The sequence below is a fragment of the Rattus rattus genome, chromosome 14 (genome assembly GCF_011064425.1).
Source record: "Rattus rattus isolate New Zealand chromosome 14, Rrattus_CSIRO_v1, whole genome shotgun sequence".
NCBI classification, from domain to species: domain Eukaryota; kingdom Metazoa; phylum Chordata; class Mammalia; order Rodentia; family Muridae; genus Rattus; species Rattus rattus.
The window spans coordinates 47,292,066-47,306,915 of NC_046167.1; the positions used below are offsets into that span (position 1 = coordinate 47,292,066).

Genomic DNA, 14,850 nt, shown 5'->3' on the forward strand with positions numbered 1-14,850 from the left:
ACTGAAAGCCATGTGTAGAGATAATGACAATGATACAGATGTCTCTAGGACAACCATAATGGTGATGAGACTGTCAACATTCCTGGAAATAAAGGTCACAGGACCCTCACCTGGTATTTCAAATATCATTTCCTTCTGCAGATTTTTGTAGACACCTTTGGGTGTGGTCCGGAGGACTATATATGTGGTGGGAGGTTATCTGAAGGAAGGATTCTACAAAAGAAGCTCTCCTCAGCTGGTGTCCATACTGTTGAAAATTTTAAGAGATGCAGCTGTCTTTGACTGGACCACACTCCTGTAAGTATTTATTCATTTATGCTTCTCCTGAAGGAGTTAATTTTATACAAAACTACTCTTAGATATAATGCTTTGTTTCATGAAGTGCTTAACAACATTTATAATCTTTGCTATGAAAGGCACAAGGCCATTGAGACTTTTAACTCAACAATTCTTAAAGAAAACTTTCTTCTTCCACAGAACTGTAGCAAATTCTTGAGTTTGTGTGATATAAGTAGGAATAACAGAGGAGAACAAGATATTCATATAATTCACATCTCTTGTGTAGGATCTTGAGAGAGCTGGGCACTATCTCAACTGGATAGAGCATCCTTAGGACATGGAATGATCCACCTCAAATGAGAATTTATCTGGAATGATACCACATGAAAGTATAGATCCAAGCTGTTACAATTCCAAAAGGAAGCAGGCAAACTTTTCTGGTTCTAGGTCACTGCTCTAGACCAACTGACTTGAATCAATCTAATGAAATTCTCACTCTCAGCCTGAAGTAAACACTAACAGATGTGTGTCTTATATTGTCTTGACAATTTGCCTCAAACAAAATGATTTTGTAAGATGAAAAACATGCTAATGTCAAGCTTTTTCTTTATATTATTGATAATATATTTAAGAAAATTGAGTATGTACATATATGTAACAATAATTAATGGAAAAAGAGGCTATGGATTGAAAAAGAAGCAAAGAGGGTTACATGGGAAGATTTAGAAAAGAATGACCATACAAAATGACATAAGTATATTATCAATTCAAAAACAAACAGAATATAGAAATTTAAATTTTTAACAAATGAGTTTATTTTATGAAACATGAAAGAAAAAAATAACATTTCTAAATTGATGTCTCTTCAATAAACAAAGTTGTGTTTGTGTGTGTGTGTTTGTGTGTGTGTGTGTGTGTGTGTGTGTGTGTGTGTGTGTGTGTTTGCATGTGTATGTGTGTTTTGGTTTGTGTTTTCCTGCTTTTGTGTTTTGGAGAGTTTGCCTATATTCATTTTCGTATGTATGCATCTGATTTATATGTGCATGTATAATCTCATGCATGTGTGATCCTTGGAGGCCTGAGGTTTATGTCAAGAATCATCTTTAATAGAGCATCCTCCTATTCACTGAGGCATCTCAACTATAATCCCAATCTACCTGTAAGGCTAGTTTTTCTATCCAGCTTTCTCTGGGGATTCCCTGTCTCTGCCTCATAAGAAGGCTGGACTTGCCAAAGGTTTGAACCCCCACCAGGCTTTTGCTTAGATTCAGGAGATTGTAGCTCTAGTCTTCATACTTTATGGCAAACAATGTATCAACCACACCCCAGCTTGTTCCTCACATATTTATTTCTAAAAGTCCTCTGGGCACCATCCCTAATGCTTAGAAACCTTTTTAATGTGGTGTATACTTGATCTTTCCTCTTGCAATGACAAATTACCAATGTTTTAGAGGTCTATCTGCCAAAAGAGCTTTGGTGATGAAATCAGTTCAAATCATTGTCACAAATTTGAAATGTGCATGTGATCAGAGCAGAGGTCCTAGCACCTTGTCTTATCACAGCATGAAGGATAGAGAATTGAGGTAATTTTCACAGTGGATGATTTGTTTTCCCAAGCCAGCTCAAATGTACTAGTTGTACAAGGAACTGCTCTGTGTCTTGACAAGGCCTCCCTGGACAGGGTGATACTTGTAACTTCATATAGATAGATCATGGAAGTAACTTATTTCTTTATGCCAGGGGCACTCCTGACACTGCTGTTGTCAAACCTGCTTCTGTGGGAGAATGTGGCCTCTTTGCCCATGTGTGAAGTAATAAATGGGCAATGCCAGCTGACTCTTGAGAACTTGCTTAATCAGGCATATGGGCTATCTGAGAACACCAATCATCTCACGTCAGAAATATTCAATGAGTTTGTAAGTACCTCACTAAATCCTGACTTCTCCAAATGGGACTTATCAAACAATATTTGGGCAGTACTTCAGCTCAGGGGAGAAGCAATGTGGTATAAATATCATATAATATACCTACACAGGCACAATTAGCCATTTGCCACTGAGGAAGAACTAGAAAACCAAAACGGTTTGATGAAATCTATACATTTAAGGGGGAAACGTCTTTAAGTAATTCTTTTCCTCTAAAACACATTTTGGTGTTTCTAATTTTTTAAATTATAATATTTCCCCTTGTTACACAAAGCCCTAAAATCCATGGCTGAAAACACTCTCGGCACTCCTCTTTTGGGTGCTAGGGGCCAGTTTCTGTCAGCATGTTTCACTTAGTACAAAGCAGGTAACCCAAGAAAGCAGAACGGTTCTAGGGTATGGCTTGAATTAATCAGAACTAAAGTGAAAGAAATAATGCAGGAGGAGAAAATCAATAGTGGTAATGATAATTGTAAGAATAGGAGCTTCCCAGAAATCCCCAGAGTTGGGACTCATTTTGAAATATAAGCTTATAACTCTAGAGCAAACAGTTTTCCAAACATAACTATACTCTGTCTTATGGTGAACGTGCTCTGAAGGATATTGTTGACCCCTCCATGTCTGTTAAGGTGGCAACATAGACAAGGACTTCAAACAACAGTGACTTGCAATGCAAGCCTCTCATATGTGCACTAGCACACTCATGATGTCCTGTTTAATTACTCAAATTTCTTTTATTCTGCATTCTTGATGGGTAGTCTTACAGTTTCGTAGGATCCTTAATAATTCATTAATCTTTAATATTTTGCTCACTATACAATTTACATAAGCATTTTAAATAGTATATTTAATAAAATACAATGTCAATAAATAGTATGTTAACATTAAGTATATTATCTGTTTTACATTTTAGTTCTTCATTGTATAGTATTTCTGAAAATATTGTGCTTGAGTTTCTAATGTCTGATTCAAATACAATCAGCAAATTATACTTTGAATTTTGCAGGAAATTGTTATTGTCAAGGTGCATGCACTGAATGATAATAGCAATTGATAACTGAAATAACAGGAAACCAATGGTTCCCAAAAACAGATATAAATATATATATTCTAGGAAAGAGCATCATTAAAGATCAAGTGTTTAATAGTTTCCTTTTTAATCCTTCTTATTGTCAAATAAAAACTCTTTAGAAAACATGCAAAACGAAGAGAAAAACAAATTGAAGAATTTAGTAAGCTCTCAATGGAAGAGGATGCTCCTAATCTGCCAAAGACTTGATGTGCCAGAGTAGGGCAGAAGGGGATACTCAGAGGGAACCCTAAGTTCTCAGAAGAAAAGGGAAGGGTTTCAGGGAGAGACATTGTGCAGGAAGAATGGGAGATGAAGCAGCATTTCGTAACATATAAATATTTAAATGTAAATATATAAATAAGTACTGAAAATTAAAATAAATAAATAAATAAATAACAAAAGGAGAAGCAACAGAAAGTGGGACACAGACATGAAGCCAAGAGAGAGCTGAGAAAAGAGGCCAAGGCAAGTCAAGGAGCAAGAGAGCACCTAGAGATTGTCATAAGTTTCTAAAGAAATGCAAAGCTAGGGAAAGGGAAGCAAAGCACAGCCAAGCAGCTGAAGATATTTAGGGTAAGGGGCATGGTGAGCATTGCTGGGAGGAGCCACAGGTATTGAGTGACTTTAGCCATAGTTTCTTTGTGACCTGGCAGTAAAATGATGAATAACTCATTCAGCGTTACTGTCAGCAAAGACAGATCAAAGTTCTTTTTCAATATATTAGAACTTAAGTATAAAACTGGTTCCTAAATTTTAAATGAATAAACAAGTATTTCTCCACTTAGCTTAGTCATGGTTTTATGTGTATGCTTGTATATTTCTTTTACCTGTTTGTTAGTTCTTATAGTCAATCTCCATTCAGACATGCTCATATCATAAAAACAACTTCCTAAGGTAGAAACGAAAAGAAAGAAAGAAAGAAAGAAAGAAAGAAAGAAAGAAAGAAAGAAGGAAGGAAGGAAGGAAGGAAGGAAGGAAGGAAGGAAGGAAAGAAAGAAAGAAAGAAAGAAAGAAAGAAAGAAAGAAAGAAAGAAAGGAGAAAGATAAAGGAAGGAAGGAAGGAAGGAAGGAAGGAAGGAAGGAAGGAAGGAAGGAAGGAAGGAAGGAAGAAATTTAGTAGGCTAAAATAATTAGCTGGGAAAGTGAGATTACAGCTACAACACACTAAGTACACCAATGTTTCACTTTCCTCATTCCTAAATTTATATATGATATATGGTGCTCATCCTGTAGTAGTAAGCAAGATCAAACATTATTGTCCAGGACATGAATTCACTAACTCTGTTCCCCAATTCCCTGAATGTTCTCATGATTTCCAGGATAAAGAATACTCTTCAGTTTCAGGCTTCTCGGACACAATCCCCCTGGTGTGCTCCAATTATTCCCTCCCTGTTTCAAATATCACAATACAAGAACAAGAGATTCAGGTGAGTCCTCAGTGCAATTTTCCCCTCAAATAATCAAATCAACAGAAGAAGTGCACTGACTCTGCCAAACTGCAGTTCATGACAGAAATAAAGATTTAAAAATTTAAAATTTAAAAAATAGAAAATTGAGCAATCCAAGGAAAAAGGACACTTCTCAGCTGATGTGGCTGCCTCCTCCTTGGTCTTTGAAAGGACATCTTGCAAAATACTGCATGTGTTTCACAAGAGACAAATATGACCTCTGATGCAGTATTGGCATATTATAATCTTCTAAATAGGGATAATATACAGTTTTCCAATCTATCCCTTGACATAACCAAGCTTAATGTCTTTAGTAACTCATCAAATATATGGACATGCACCACATGTAATCTGTGTTCCTTAAATATTTTGCACATCTCCTATTCACACTCTGTATATTTGCATGCATATCAATAATTGAAAATGTGAAAGAAAGTGAGAGAAGAGAATATCTATTAAGAGCTATTCCATGTTTAGGTACTCACCAAGTACTCTACTAACACTGCAGCAAATGATCCTGAAAAATTGTATAACACAGCTTATGAATACTACTGTAGGTATCATATGCAATTCTTCCTGCAGTTCTATACTTAATTTGATTCTCAATGTTTACCTAGTCTGAGGTCCTCTTGAAAGTGACCATAGATACGCTCCTTGGCTGGAACAACACCCTGAGTGAGGTAGCAGCAGATATGGATGACCTGAAATCAATTCCTGGTGTTGGAGCTTTCATATCTAATGTCAGAAAAATAGCTGCAAAATTCACAAGACTCACAACTGTACTAAAAGAAGTCAAGTCATTGCTCAAACTGGTAAGTTCCTGCCTTTCATTACTTGGTTTTTCTCATTCATGAAAGCTGGTCCCTGGTAGAGACCAATGCATTTGAAGTATCTCTCTCTTGGGAGACTGTAATGTAGCCATACTTATAGATACCTTCATGTCCTAAGAAATTGTGGGCCACTTCAGCTTTCTAAAAGGTTTTGAACTCAAATGCACAGCGCAGAGCTCTCAGGAGGCCGTAACTTCTCCTCACAACACTTTGCACAGCATCCTTCCTTCACAAAGTGAAGATCTTTTGAGGTTTTGAAGATCTTATCATAGCATCCCCGATCTGTCCATATCAAAACCTCCAAATGCAGTCCTTATCATTTCTGTGGCTTTGTTTCCCCATAGTAGGAGGGAGGTAGATTTGATTGAAAGCAAGAAAAGGAAAACAGTGTATTAACAAAATCAAGATGCACAACTGGTACCTTAGAAATACCCAAGACACAGACAGGTCCTTCTTAGGAAAGCTGACACTAAGTCTTCTACTGTCTTTAGTCAAACACATCTACAGTCAAGTAGAAATCTCTATCTTTTCTTTAGGGGACATACTCCTGCCCCAGGATCGTAAAAACCTATATTTTGGTGGAATATTTGCTTTCCTAAGTGTCTCCCAAATCTTTATTCCATATTCAAAAGCAATATGGAAGACTATTAATACCATGTTTAATAAATGCCTATCATTTGCTGATTAGGCTCGTCTTGACCTTGAGGAAGAGGAGGACAACCCTGCCTCAGCTGGACTTCCATCATTGCATCTGCTAAATAATCCCTCTCGCCTTACCTTCTATCACGCCCTTCTGGGCTGTGTGAGTTATGATGCAGAAAAGATTGCAAGTCATGTGAAGATCCTGAGGTGCAAAATGATCCATGGAAAATGCTAAGTCTCCATCCTATGTGTTCTGAAATGCTCAGAACCAGATGGGATGGTATACTGCAGTAGGGACCCATTCCCCTTAATGTTTTTGTTAATTTTATAACTTGTCAATGTGTACTTATGAAATGTGTACTTGGGATATTAAAAACCAATGCTTTAAAAACATTAAGTCTGAATAGAATAATTTGTAAAATTTCTTTTGTCCATTTAATTGCAAACCTATCAAAGGCATGGAGATATCCCTATCAAATACTTAAGAAGTAATGTTTTCCATCAAAATAAGATGGGAGCAACTTGAGTTAGAAACACTGTGAGTCAATGCAGGACAAATGAGTAGACTTGGTGAGTGAGACATAATTTTACCAAGGACAAGGAAATCATGCAAAGCCAGCACCCACCATGAATCAATTTTCATACTGTACTGAGAAAGAAAACTGCTAGTATTGTGCACTTCACTATCATGAAGTTCCTTGAATTTGTCAGTCCAGAATGTGATAGCATTCATATACAGCCACCAAAATAGATAAGATTGATGAAGCAAAGAAGTGCAGGCCGAAAGGAACTGGGTGTACATCTCTCCTGAGAAACACAGCCGGAATACAGCAAATACATAGGCGAATTTCAGCAGCAAACCACTGAACTGAGAATGGGACCCCCATTGACGGAATCAGAGAATTAACTGAAAGAGCTGAAGGTGCTCGAGACCCTATATGAACAATTATGCCAACTAACCAGGGCTTCCAGGGACTAAGCCACTACCCAAAGACTATACATGGACTGACCCTGGGCTCCAAGTGCATAAGTAGCAATGAATAGCCTAGTAAGGGCACTAGTGCAAAAGGAAGCCCTTGGTCCTGCCAAGGCTGGACCTCCAGTGAATGGGATTCTTGGGGGGAGGGCAGTAATGGGGGGAGGATGGGGATGGAATACCCCTACAGAAGGAAAGCTGGAGGGATTAGGGGGATGTTGGCCTGGAAACTGGGAAAGGGAAGAATGTTCGAAATGAAAATAAGAAATACCCAATTTAATAAAGTTGGAAAAAAATCTGAAGGAACCAGATAAGAAGAGATAAGGTAAGATAAGAAAAGAAACATGTGATAAACCTCTAGCCAGCATTATATATACAATGACATAGACACAGAAAGCCTTTTCCTTAAAGTCATGAGAAAGAAAAGGGTGTCCATTATTATGTAAATGGTATTTACAATCATAACCAGGAATAAAGTAAAAGAAAGAAATATAATGACTATAAATAGGAAACAGAGAAACAAAAATATGTTTAGTTCTCTAATATGACTATTTAAGTGTCTTGGTATTTCACCAGAAAAACAATCTCTACTATGTTGCAAGATACAAATATCAATATACAAAAAATCACACCTATCATATATGCGGTAATGAATATACTGAGGAAAATGGGGGAGAAAATAAAATGTTTAAACTATACCAAGGAATGTAGTAACCAAACAGGTGAAACACCAAGACAATGGTGGTTTAAAACACTAAAGGAAAAATTGCAGATGACAAAAGTATTCACATTTCCATTGGTTTATAGAATTCATATTGTGAAAATTGCTACATTATCAAAAAGTATCATCAAATTCAGTGCAATGCCCACCAAAATCCCAAACCTATTCTTTAGCACCAACACAGCTTCTAAAATTAGTATTGAAACACAAAGGATTCTAAATATCAAAAGTATTTCTGAAGACCGAAACAATTCTAGGCTTAATATAATACCTGATATCTACTGAGCTTAGAAATCAATAATAGCAAAAGTGCCATACTACTAACATAATAAAGATGCTTAGACCAATGGAATAGAGCAGAGGACTTGAAATAACTCCATGTAGCTAGTGTCCTCATTTTGACAAAGGTTGTAAAGCATACTTTTGTAGAAAGGATATCATCAACAAACAATACACAGATTTCTAGATATCCTATTAGAAAAAAGAGAAATACAGTTATTTATAGTCCTGCAAAAATTAAATCCAAAAAGGATTTCAATGTTAAAAATTAATGTGAACCTGGAATAGTGAAACTGCTAGAGGGAAACAAAGGGAAAACTCTTCGAGACCCAGGCATAGGCGAGGGCTTTCAGATAAGGAATTCCAGCAAGTTCAACAAATACTGGAAAGACTATAAAGAAAGAGCTGCTTTCATGTACTGTGGTAGATGTGAACTAATACAGCAATTATGGAAAGCAGAGTGCAAGCCTCTCATGGTTTCTCTCTAAGATTCAGCTGTACATCACCTCTGTAACTACAGAAGGAATCTGAGTTAGGACAGCAAAAAGACAATGTGTACTAGTGCTTGCTGCCACCCTAATCTCAACAGCCATCATAACAACAAGTCTAGATGTCTATCAACACATAAATAAAAAAATATGATGTGTGTGGATATGTGTGTATTCATACACCATGGAGTTTCATTCAGCCACAAAATTAATGAAATAATGTCCTTTCTAAAAAGTGAATGGAACTGGAGCTCACTAACTAGGTTAAGTAAATGGACCAGATTCATAAGCCAAATATCATAGGTTTCTGTTATATGCAAATCTAGATTTAGTAAATGCATATTTTAAAAAGCAAATTTAATATATATGACATAAAAGCAGAATTGTAACTGCAATTAGGAAGAGTCTAAAGAAGAAAGCTATGAGACACAGGGGAAGGCAATCAGAATAAAGACAAAGACAACATTTTTCCCACATATGAGAACTATATTGAATTCCATAACATTAGGCAAAATCAAAAGTTTCCCCTTTGAACTGCTGTAGGAATATCAAGAGTAGTCAAGTAAACTAAAGAGATGGCTTAGCAGCCTATGAAGCCTCATGACCTCATTCAAATCTTACATTCCACACGGTGAAACTGGATCCCCAGAATTGTATTTTGACCTCCTTGTGGACTCTGGTATGTGTGTGCATGCACATGTGTATGGGAACACATAAAGTAAATACAAATGTGAAACAAAAGAGTGACTATTCTGTCTATGATCTAAACTAACAGAACATTGAGTTAATATTTTCCATATTTACAAAAATTACAATAGGGATCTTCAAAAGTCTCTGCAAATCCACATGAAAGTACACAAGTTCCCCTGTAGATTCTTAACCCATAGTACAATGACGTCATTACCCCACCTACTTTCCAGGTCTCCACCATAGAGATCATTTGTTTCATATTGCTTTATACTGATAAGTGAGGCAAGATGAGTCCATAGTATTCTCATCCTACAAATGTGGAAATGAAGATTAAAACAAAATATAAAACACAAATGCAAAGGCAGGCATACAGTACAGAAAATAAACTGAGTAATCTGCTAGCAAATTGAAGTAATATAAATTTTGTCATCATATAATCAAATAAGCATGAATCAAGTTGGGAAGGCAAATCATGAAAACCAACAGGTATTTTAAATGTACCTTCTTAAAAATTGGTCCTAACAGCAGAAATATTAAGAATAAGTTGACTGGCAGAAAGCCCGTGGGAGAGAAAGCTCATTGCCAAGACAGGTGGGCACCCCTGAGACTGCAGGGCAGGAGAGACCGCCAGTACTGCCCACCCCTGCCCACATCCCTGGCCCAAGAGAAAACACTATAGGGACTCTGGGAACAGGAAGATTGCAGGTCCCCGGCAATCCAAACCTCGCCTGGATATGAAGAGACTCACTCAAAGAGATCCCTGTACCCAAATCCTGTGGGAGGGAGAACTAGACCTTAAGAGGGGCAGACACTCATGGAAAGCCAGAGGACACTATTCTCTGCTCACATTCTGACTCTAGAGGAAAACGCCTAGCGCAAAAAGGGGCCCCTGTGCACAGGGTCTGAGAAAAGGCGGGACAGGCCTTTCTGGTTGCCACCCTCACGGAGAGCTGAAACCCATGCCCAAGGAGAGACTTCAGACCTGAGACCAGAAGTAAGGCCAACTTTCTGCTACAAGTGACCTGCCTGGTGGACTAAGGACACATGCTGACAGGAACAGCTGAAGACTACTAGACAGGAACGACTACACGCCTGAAAGCAGAACTCTCTGTTCCCATAACTAGCTGAAAGAAAATAGGAAAACAGGTCTAAAGCACTCCTGACACAAAGGCCTATAGGACAGTCAAGCTACTGTCAGAGATATCAGAACAAGGTAACACCAGAGACAACCTGATGGCAAGAGGCAAGTACAGGGAGCCAAGCAACAGAAAACAAGACTATATGGCATCACTGGAGCCCAATTCTCCTACCAAAGCAAACACTGAATATCCAAACACACCAGAAAGGCAAGTCGAGATTTTAAATCATATTTGATCATGATGATGGAGGACTTCAAGAAAGCCATAAAGAACACCCTTAGAGAAATGCAGGAAAACATAAATAAACAAGTAGAAGCCTATAGAGAGGAATCACAAAAATCCCTGAAAGAATTAAAGGAAAACACAATCAAACAGGTGAAGGAATTAAAAATGGAAATAGAAGCAATAAAGAGAGCACAAAGGCATGGGAGACAACCCTGGATATAGAAAACCAAAGGAAGAGACAAGGAGCTGTAGATACAAGCATCACCAATAGAATACAAGAGAAAGAAGAGAGAATCTCAGGAGCAGAAGATTCCATAGAAATCATCAACACAACTTCAAAGATAATGTAAAAAAGAAAAAGATACTGGCCCAAATCATACAGGAAATCCAAGACAAAATTAGAAGATCAAACCTAGGGATTATAGGTATAGAAGAGAGTGAAGACTCCCAGCTCAAAGGACCATGGGACGAGGTGGCCGAGGGGATAGGGCAATGGACTGCCAACTCAAAGGACCAGTAAATATCTTCAACAAAATCATAGAAGAAAACTTCCCTAACCTAAAGAAAAAGATGTCCATAAACATACAAGAAACCTACAGAACTCCAAGTAGATTGGACCAGAAAAGAAATTACTCCGGTCACATAATAGTCAAAAGAATAAATGGACAAAGCAAGGAAAGAATATTAAAAGCAGTAAGAGAAAAAGGTCAAGTAACATATAAAGGCAGACAAATCAGATTAACACCAGACTTCTCCACGGAGACTATGAAAGCCAGAAGATCCTGGACAGATGTCACACAGACTCTAAGAGAACACAAATGCCAGCCCAGGTTACTGTATCCAGCAAAACTCTCAATTAACATGGAGAAACCAAGATATTCCATGAGAAACGCAAATTTACACAATATCTTCTACAAATCCAGCCCTACAAAGGATAATAAATGGCAAAGCCCAACATAAGGAGGCAAGCTACACCCTAGAAAAAGCAAGAAAATAATCATCTTGGCAACAAAACAAAGAGAAGACAAGCACACAAACATAATCTCACCTCCAAACACGAAGATAACAGGAAGCAAGAATCACTATTCCTTAATATCCCTCAACATCAATGGACTCAATTCCACAATAAAAAGACATGGATTAACAAACTGGATATATAATGAGGACCCTGCATTCTGCTGCCTACAGGAAACACAGGAAAGGACAGACACTACCTCAGAGTGAAAGGCTGGAAAACAACTTTCCAAACAAATGGTCGGAAGAAGCAAGATGGAGTAGCCATTCTAATATCAAATAAAATCATCTTTCAACTAAAAGTCATCAAAAAAGATAAGGAAGGACACTTCATATTCATCACAGGAAAAATCCACCAAGATGAACTCTCAATCCTAAATATCTATGCTCTAAATACAAGGGCACCTACAAACATAAAAGAAACCATACTAAAGCTCAGAGCACACACTGCAACTCACATAATAGTAGGAGATTTCAACACCCCACTCTCATCAATGGACAGACCGTGGATATAGAAATTAAACATAGACAGGCTAAGAGAAGTCGTGAACCAAATGGACTTAACAGCTATTTATAGAACATTCTATCCTAAAACAAAAGGATATGCCTTCTTCTCACCACCTCATGGTACTCTCTCCAAAATTTACCATATAATTGGTCAAAAAACAGGCCTCAACAGATACAGAAAGATAAAAATAATCCCATGTGTCCTATCAGACCACAACGGGCTAAAGCTTGTCTTCAATAACAATAAGGGAAGAACGCCCACATATACATGGAAGTTGAACAATGCTTTACTCAACAATAACCTGGTCAAGGAAGAAATAAAGAAAGAAATTAAACACTTCTTAGAATTTAATGAAAATGAAGGTACAACATACCCAAATTTATGGGACACAATGAAAGCTGTCCTAAAAGGAAAACTCATATCTCTGAGTGCCTGCAGAAAGAAACAGGAGAAAGCATATGTCACCAGATTGACAGCACACCTAAAAGCCCTAGAACAAAAAGAAGCAAATACACCCAGGAGGAGTAGAAGGCAGGAAATAATCAAACTGACAGCTGAAATCAACCAAGAAGAAACAAAAAGGACTATACAAAGAATCAACAGAATGAAAAGTTGGATCTTTGAGAAAATCAACACGATAGATATACCCTTAGCCAGACTAATGAGAGGACACAGAGAGTGTGTCCAAATTAACAAAATTAGAAATGAAAAGGGAGACATAACTAGAGAATCAGAAGAAATTCAAAAAATCATCAGATCCTACTACAAAAGCCTATATTCAAACAACTTGAAAATCTGCAGGAAATGGACACTTTCCTAGGCAGATACCAGGTACCAAAGTTAAAGCAGGAACAGATAAGCCATTTAAACAACCCCATAACTCCTAAAGAAATAGAAGCCGTCATTAAAAGTCTCTCAACCAAAAGAGCCCAGGTCCAGATGGGTTCAGTGCAGAATTCTCTCAGACCTTCATAGAAGACCTCATATTAATACTATCCAAACTATTCCACAAAATTGAAACAGATGGAGCACTACAATTCCTTCTATGAAGCCACAATTACTCTTATACCTAAACCACACAAAAGACCCAACAAAGAAAAGAGAACTTCAGCCAATTTCCCTTATGAATATCGACCTAAAAAATACTCATTGAGATTCTGGCAAACCCGAATCCAAGAGCACATCAAAACAATCATCCACCATGATCAAATAGGCTTCATCCCAGGCATGCAGGGATGTTTTAATATATGGAAAACCATCAACGTGATCCATTATATAAACAAACTGAAAGAACAAAACCACATGATCATTTCATTAGATGCTGAGAAAGCATTTGACAAAATTCAACACCCCTTCATGATAAAAGTTCTGTAAAGAATAGGAATTCAAGGCCCATACTTAAACATAGGAAAAGCCATATACAGCAAACCAATTGTTTTCATTAAACTAAATGGAGAGAAACTTGAAATAATTCCACTTAAATCAGGGACTAGACAAGGCTGCCCACTCTCTCCCTTCTTATTCAACATAGTTCTTGAAGTTCTAGCCAGTGGAATCAGACAATGAAAGGAGATCAAGGGGATACAGATTGGAAAAGAAGAAGTCAAAATATCACTATTTGCAGATGATATAATAGTATATTGAAGTGATCCCAAAATTTCCACCAGAGAACTACTAAAGCTGATAAACAACTTCAGCAAAGTGGCTGGGTATAAAATTAACTCAAATAAATCAGTAGCCTTCCTCTGCACAGAAGAGAAACAAGCCGAGAAAGAAAGTAGGGAAATGACACCCTTCATAATAGACCCAAATAATATAAAGTACCTCGGTGTGACTTTAACCAAGCAAGTAAAAGATCTATACAATAAGAACTTCAAGACTCTGAAGAAAGAAATTGAAGAAGCCCTCAGAAGATGGAAAGATCTCCCATGCTCATGGATTGGCAGGATTAATATAGTAAAAATGGCCATTCTACCAAAAGCGATCTACAGATTCAATGCAAATTCCATCAAAATACCAATCCCATTCTTCAAAGAGTTAGACAGAACAATTTGCAAATTCATCTGGAATAACAAAACCCAGGATAGATAAAACTATCTTCAACAATAAAAGGAATTCTGGGGGAATCATTATCCCTGAACTCAAGCAGTATTACAGAGCATTAGTCATAAAAAGTGTTTGGTATTGGTACAGAGAAGACAGATAGACCAGTGGAATAGAATTGAAGACCCAGAAATGAACCCACACACCTATGGTCACTTGATTTTTGACAAAGGAGCCAAAACCATCCAATGGAAAAAGATAGCATTTTCAGCAAATGGTGCTGGTTCAACTGGAGGTCAATATGTAGAAGAATGCAGATTGATCCATGCTTATCATCCTGTACAAAGCTTAAAGTCCAAGTGGATCAAGGACCTCCACATCAAACCAAATACACTCAAACTAATAGAAGAGAAACTAGGGCAGCATCTCCAACACATGGGTACTGGAACAAATTTTCTAAACCAAAACCAGTGGCTTATGCTCTAAGATCAAGAATCAACAAATGGGATCTCATAAAACTGCAAAGCTTCTGTAAGGCAAAGGACACTGTTGTTAGGACAAAATGGCCAAC

The 14,850-nt window shown here is 37.5% G+C and overlaps 1 protein-coding gene across 1 annotated transcript; it reads left to right on the plus strand.

Moving 5' to 3' along the window:
* Nucleotides 1–209: 209 nt before the first annotated feature.
* LOC116915218 (prolactin-5A1-like) lies at nt 210–6,587 on the plus strand. Its single transcript, XM_032919598.1, has 5 exons — nt 210–297; nt 2,020–2,195; nt 4,596–4,703; nt 5,342–5,536; nt 6,243–6,587. The coding sequence occupies exons 1-5, from the start codon at nt 267–269 to the stop codon at nt 6,429–6,431; spliced, it is 699 nt and encodes a 232-aa protein (XP_032775489.1). The 5' UTR covers nt 210–266; the 3' UTR covers nt 6,432–6,587.
* The last annotated feature ends 8,263 nt before the right edge of the window (nt 6,588–14,850 follow it).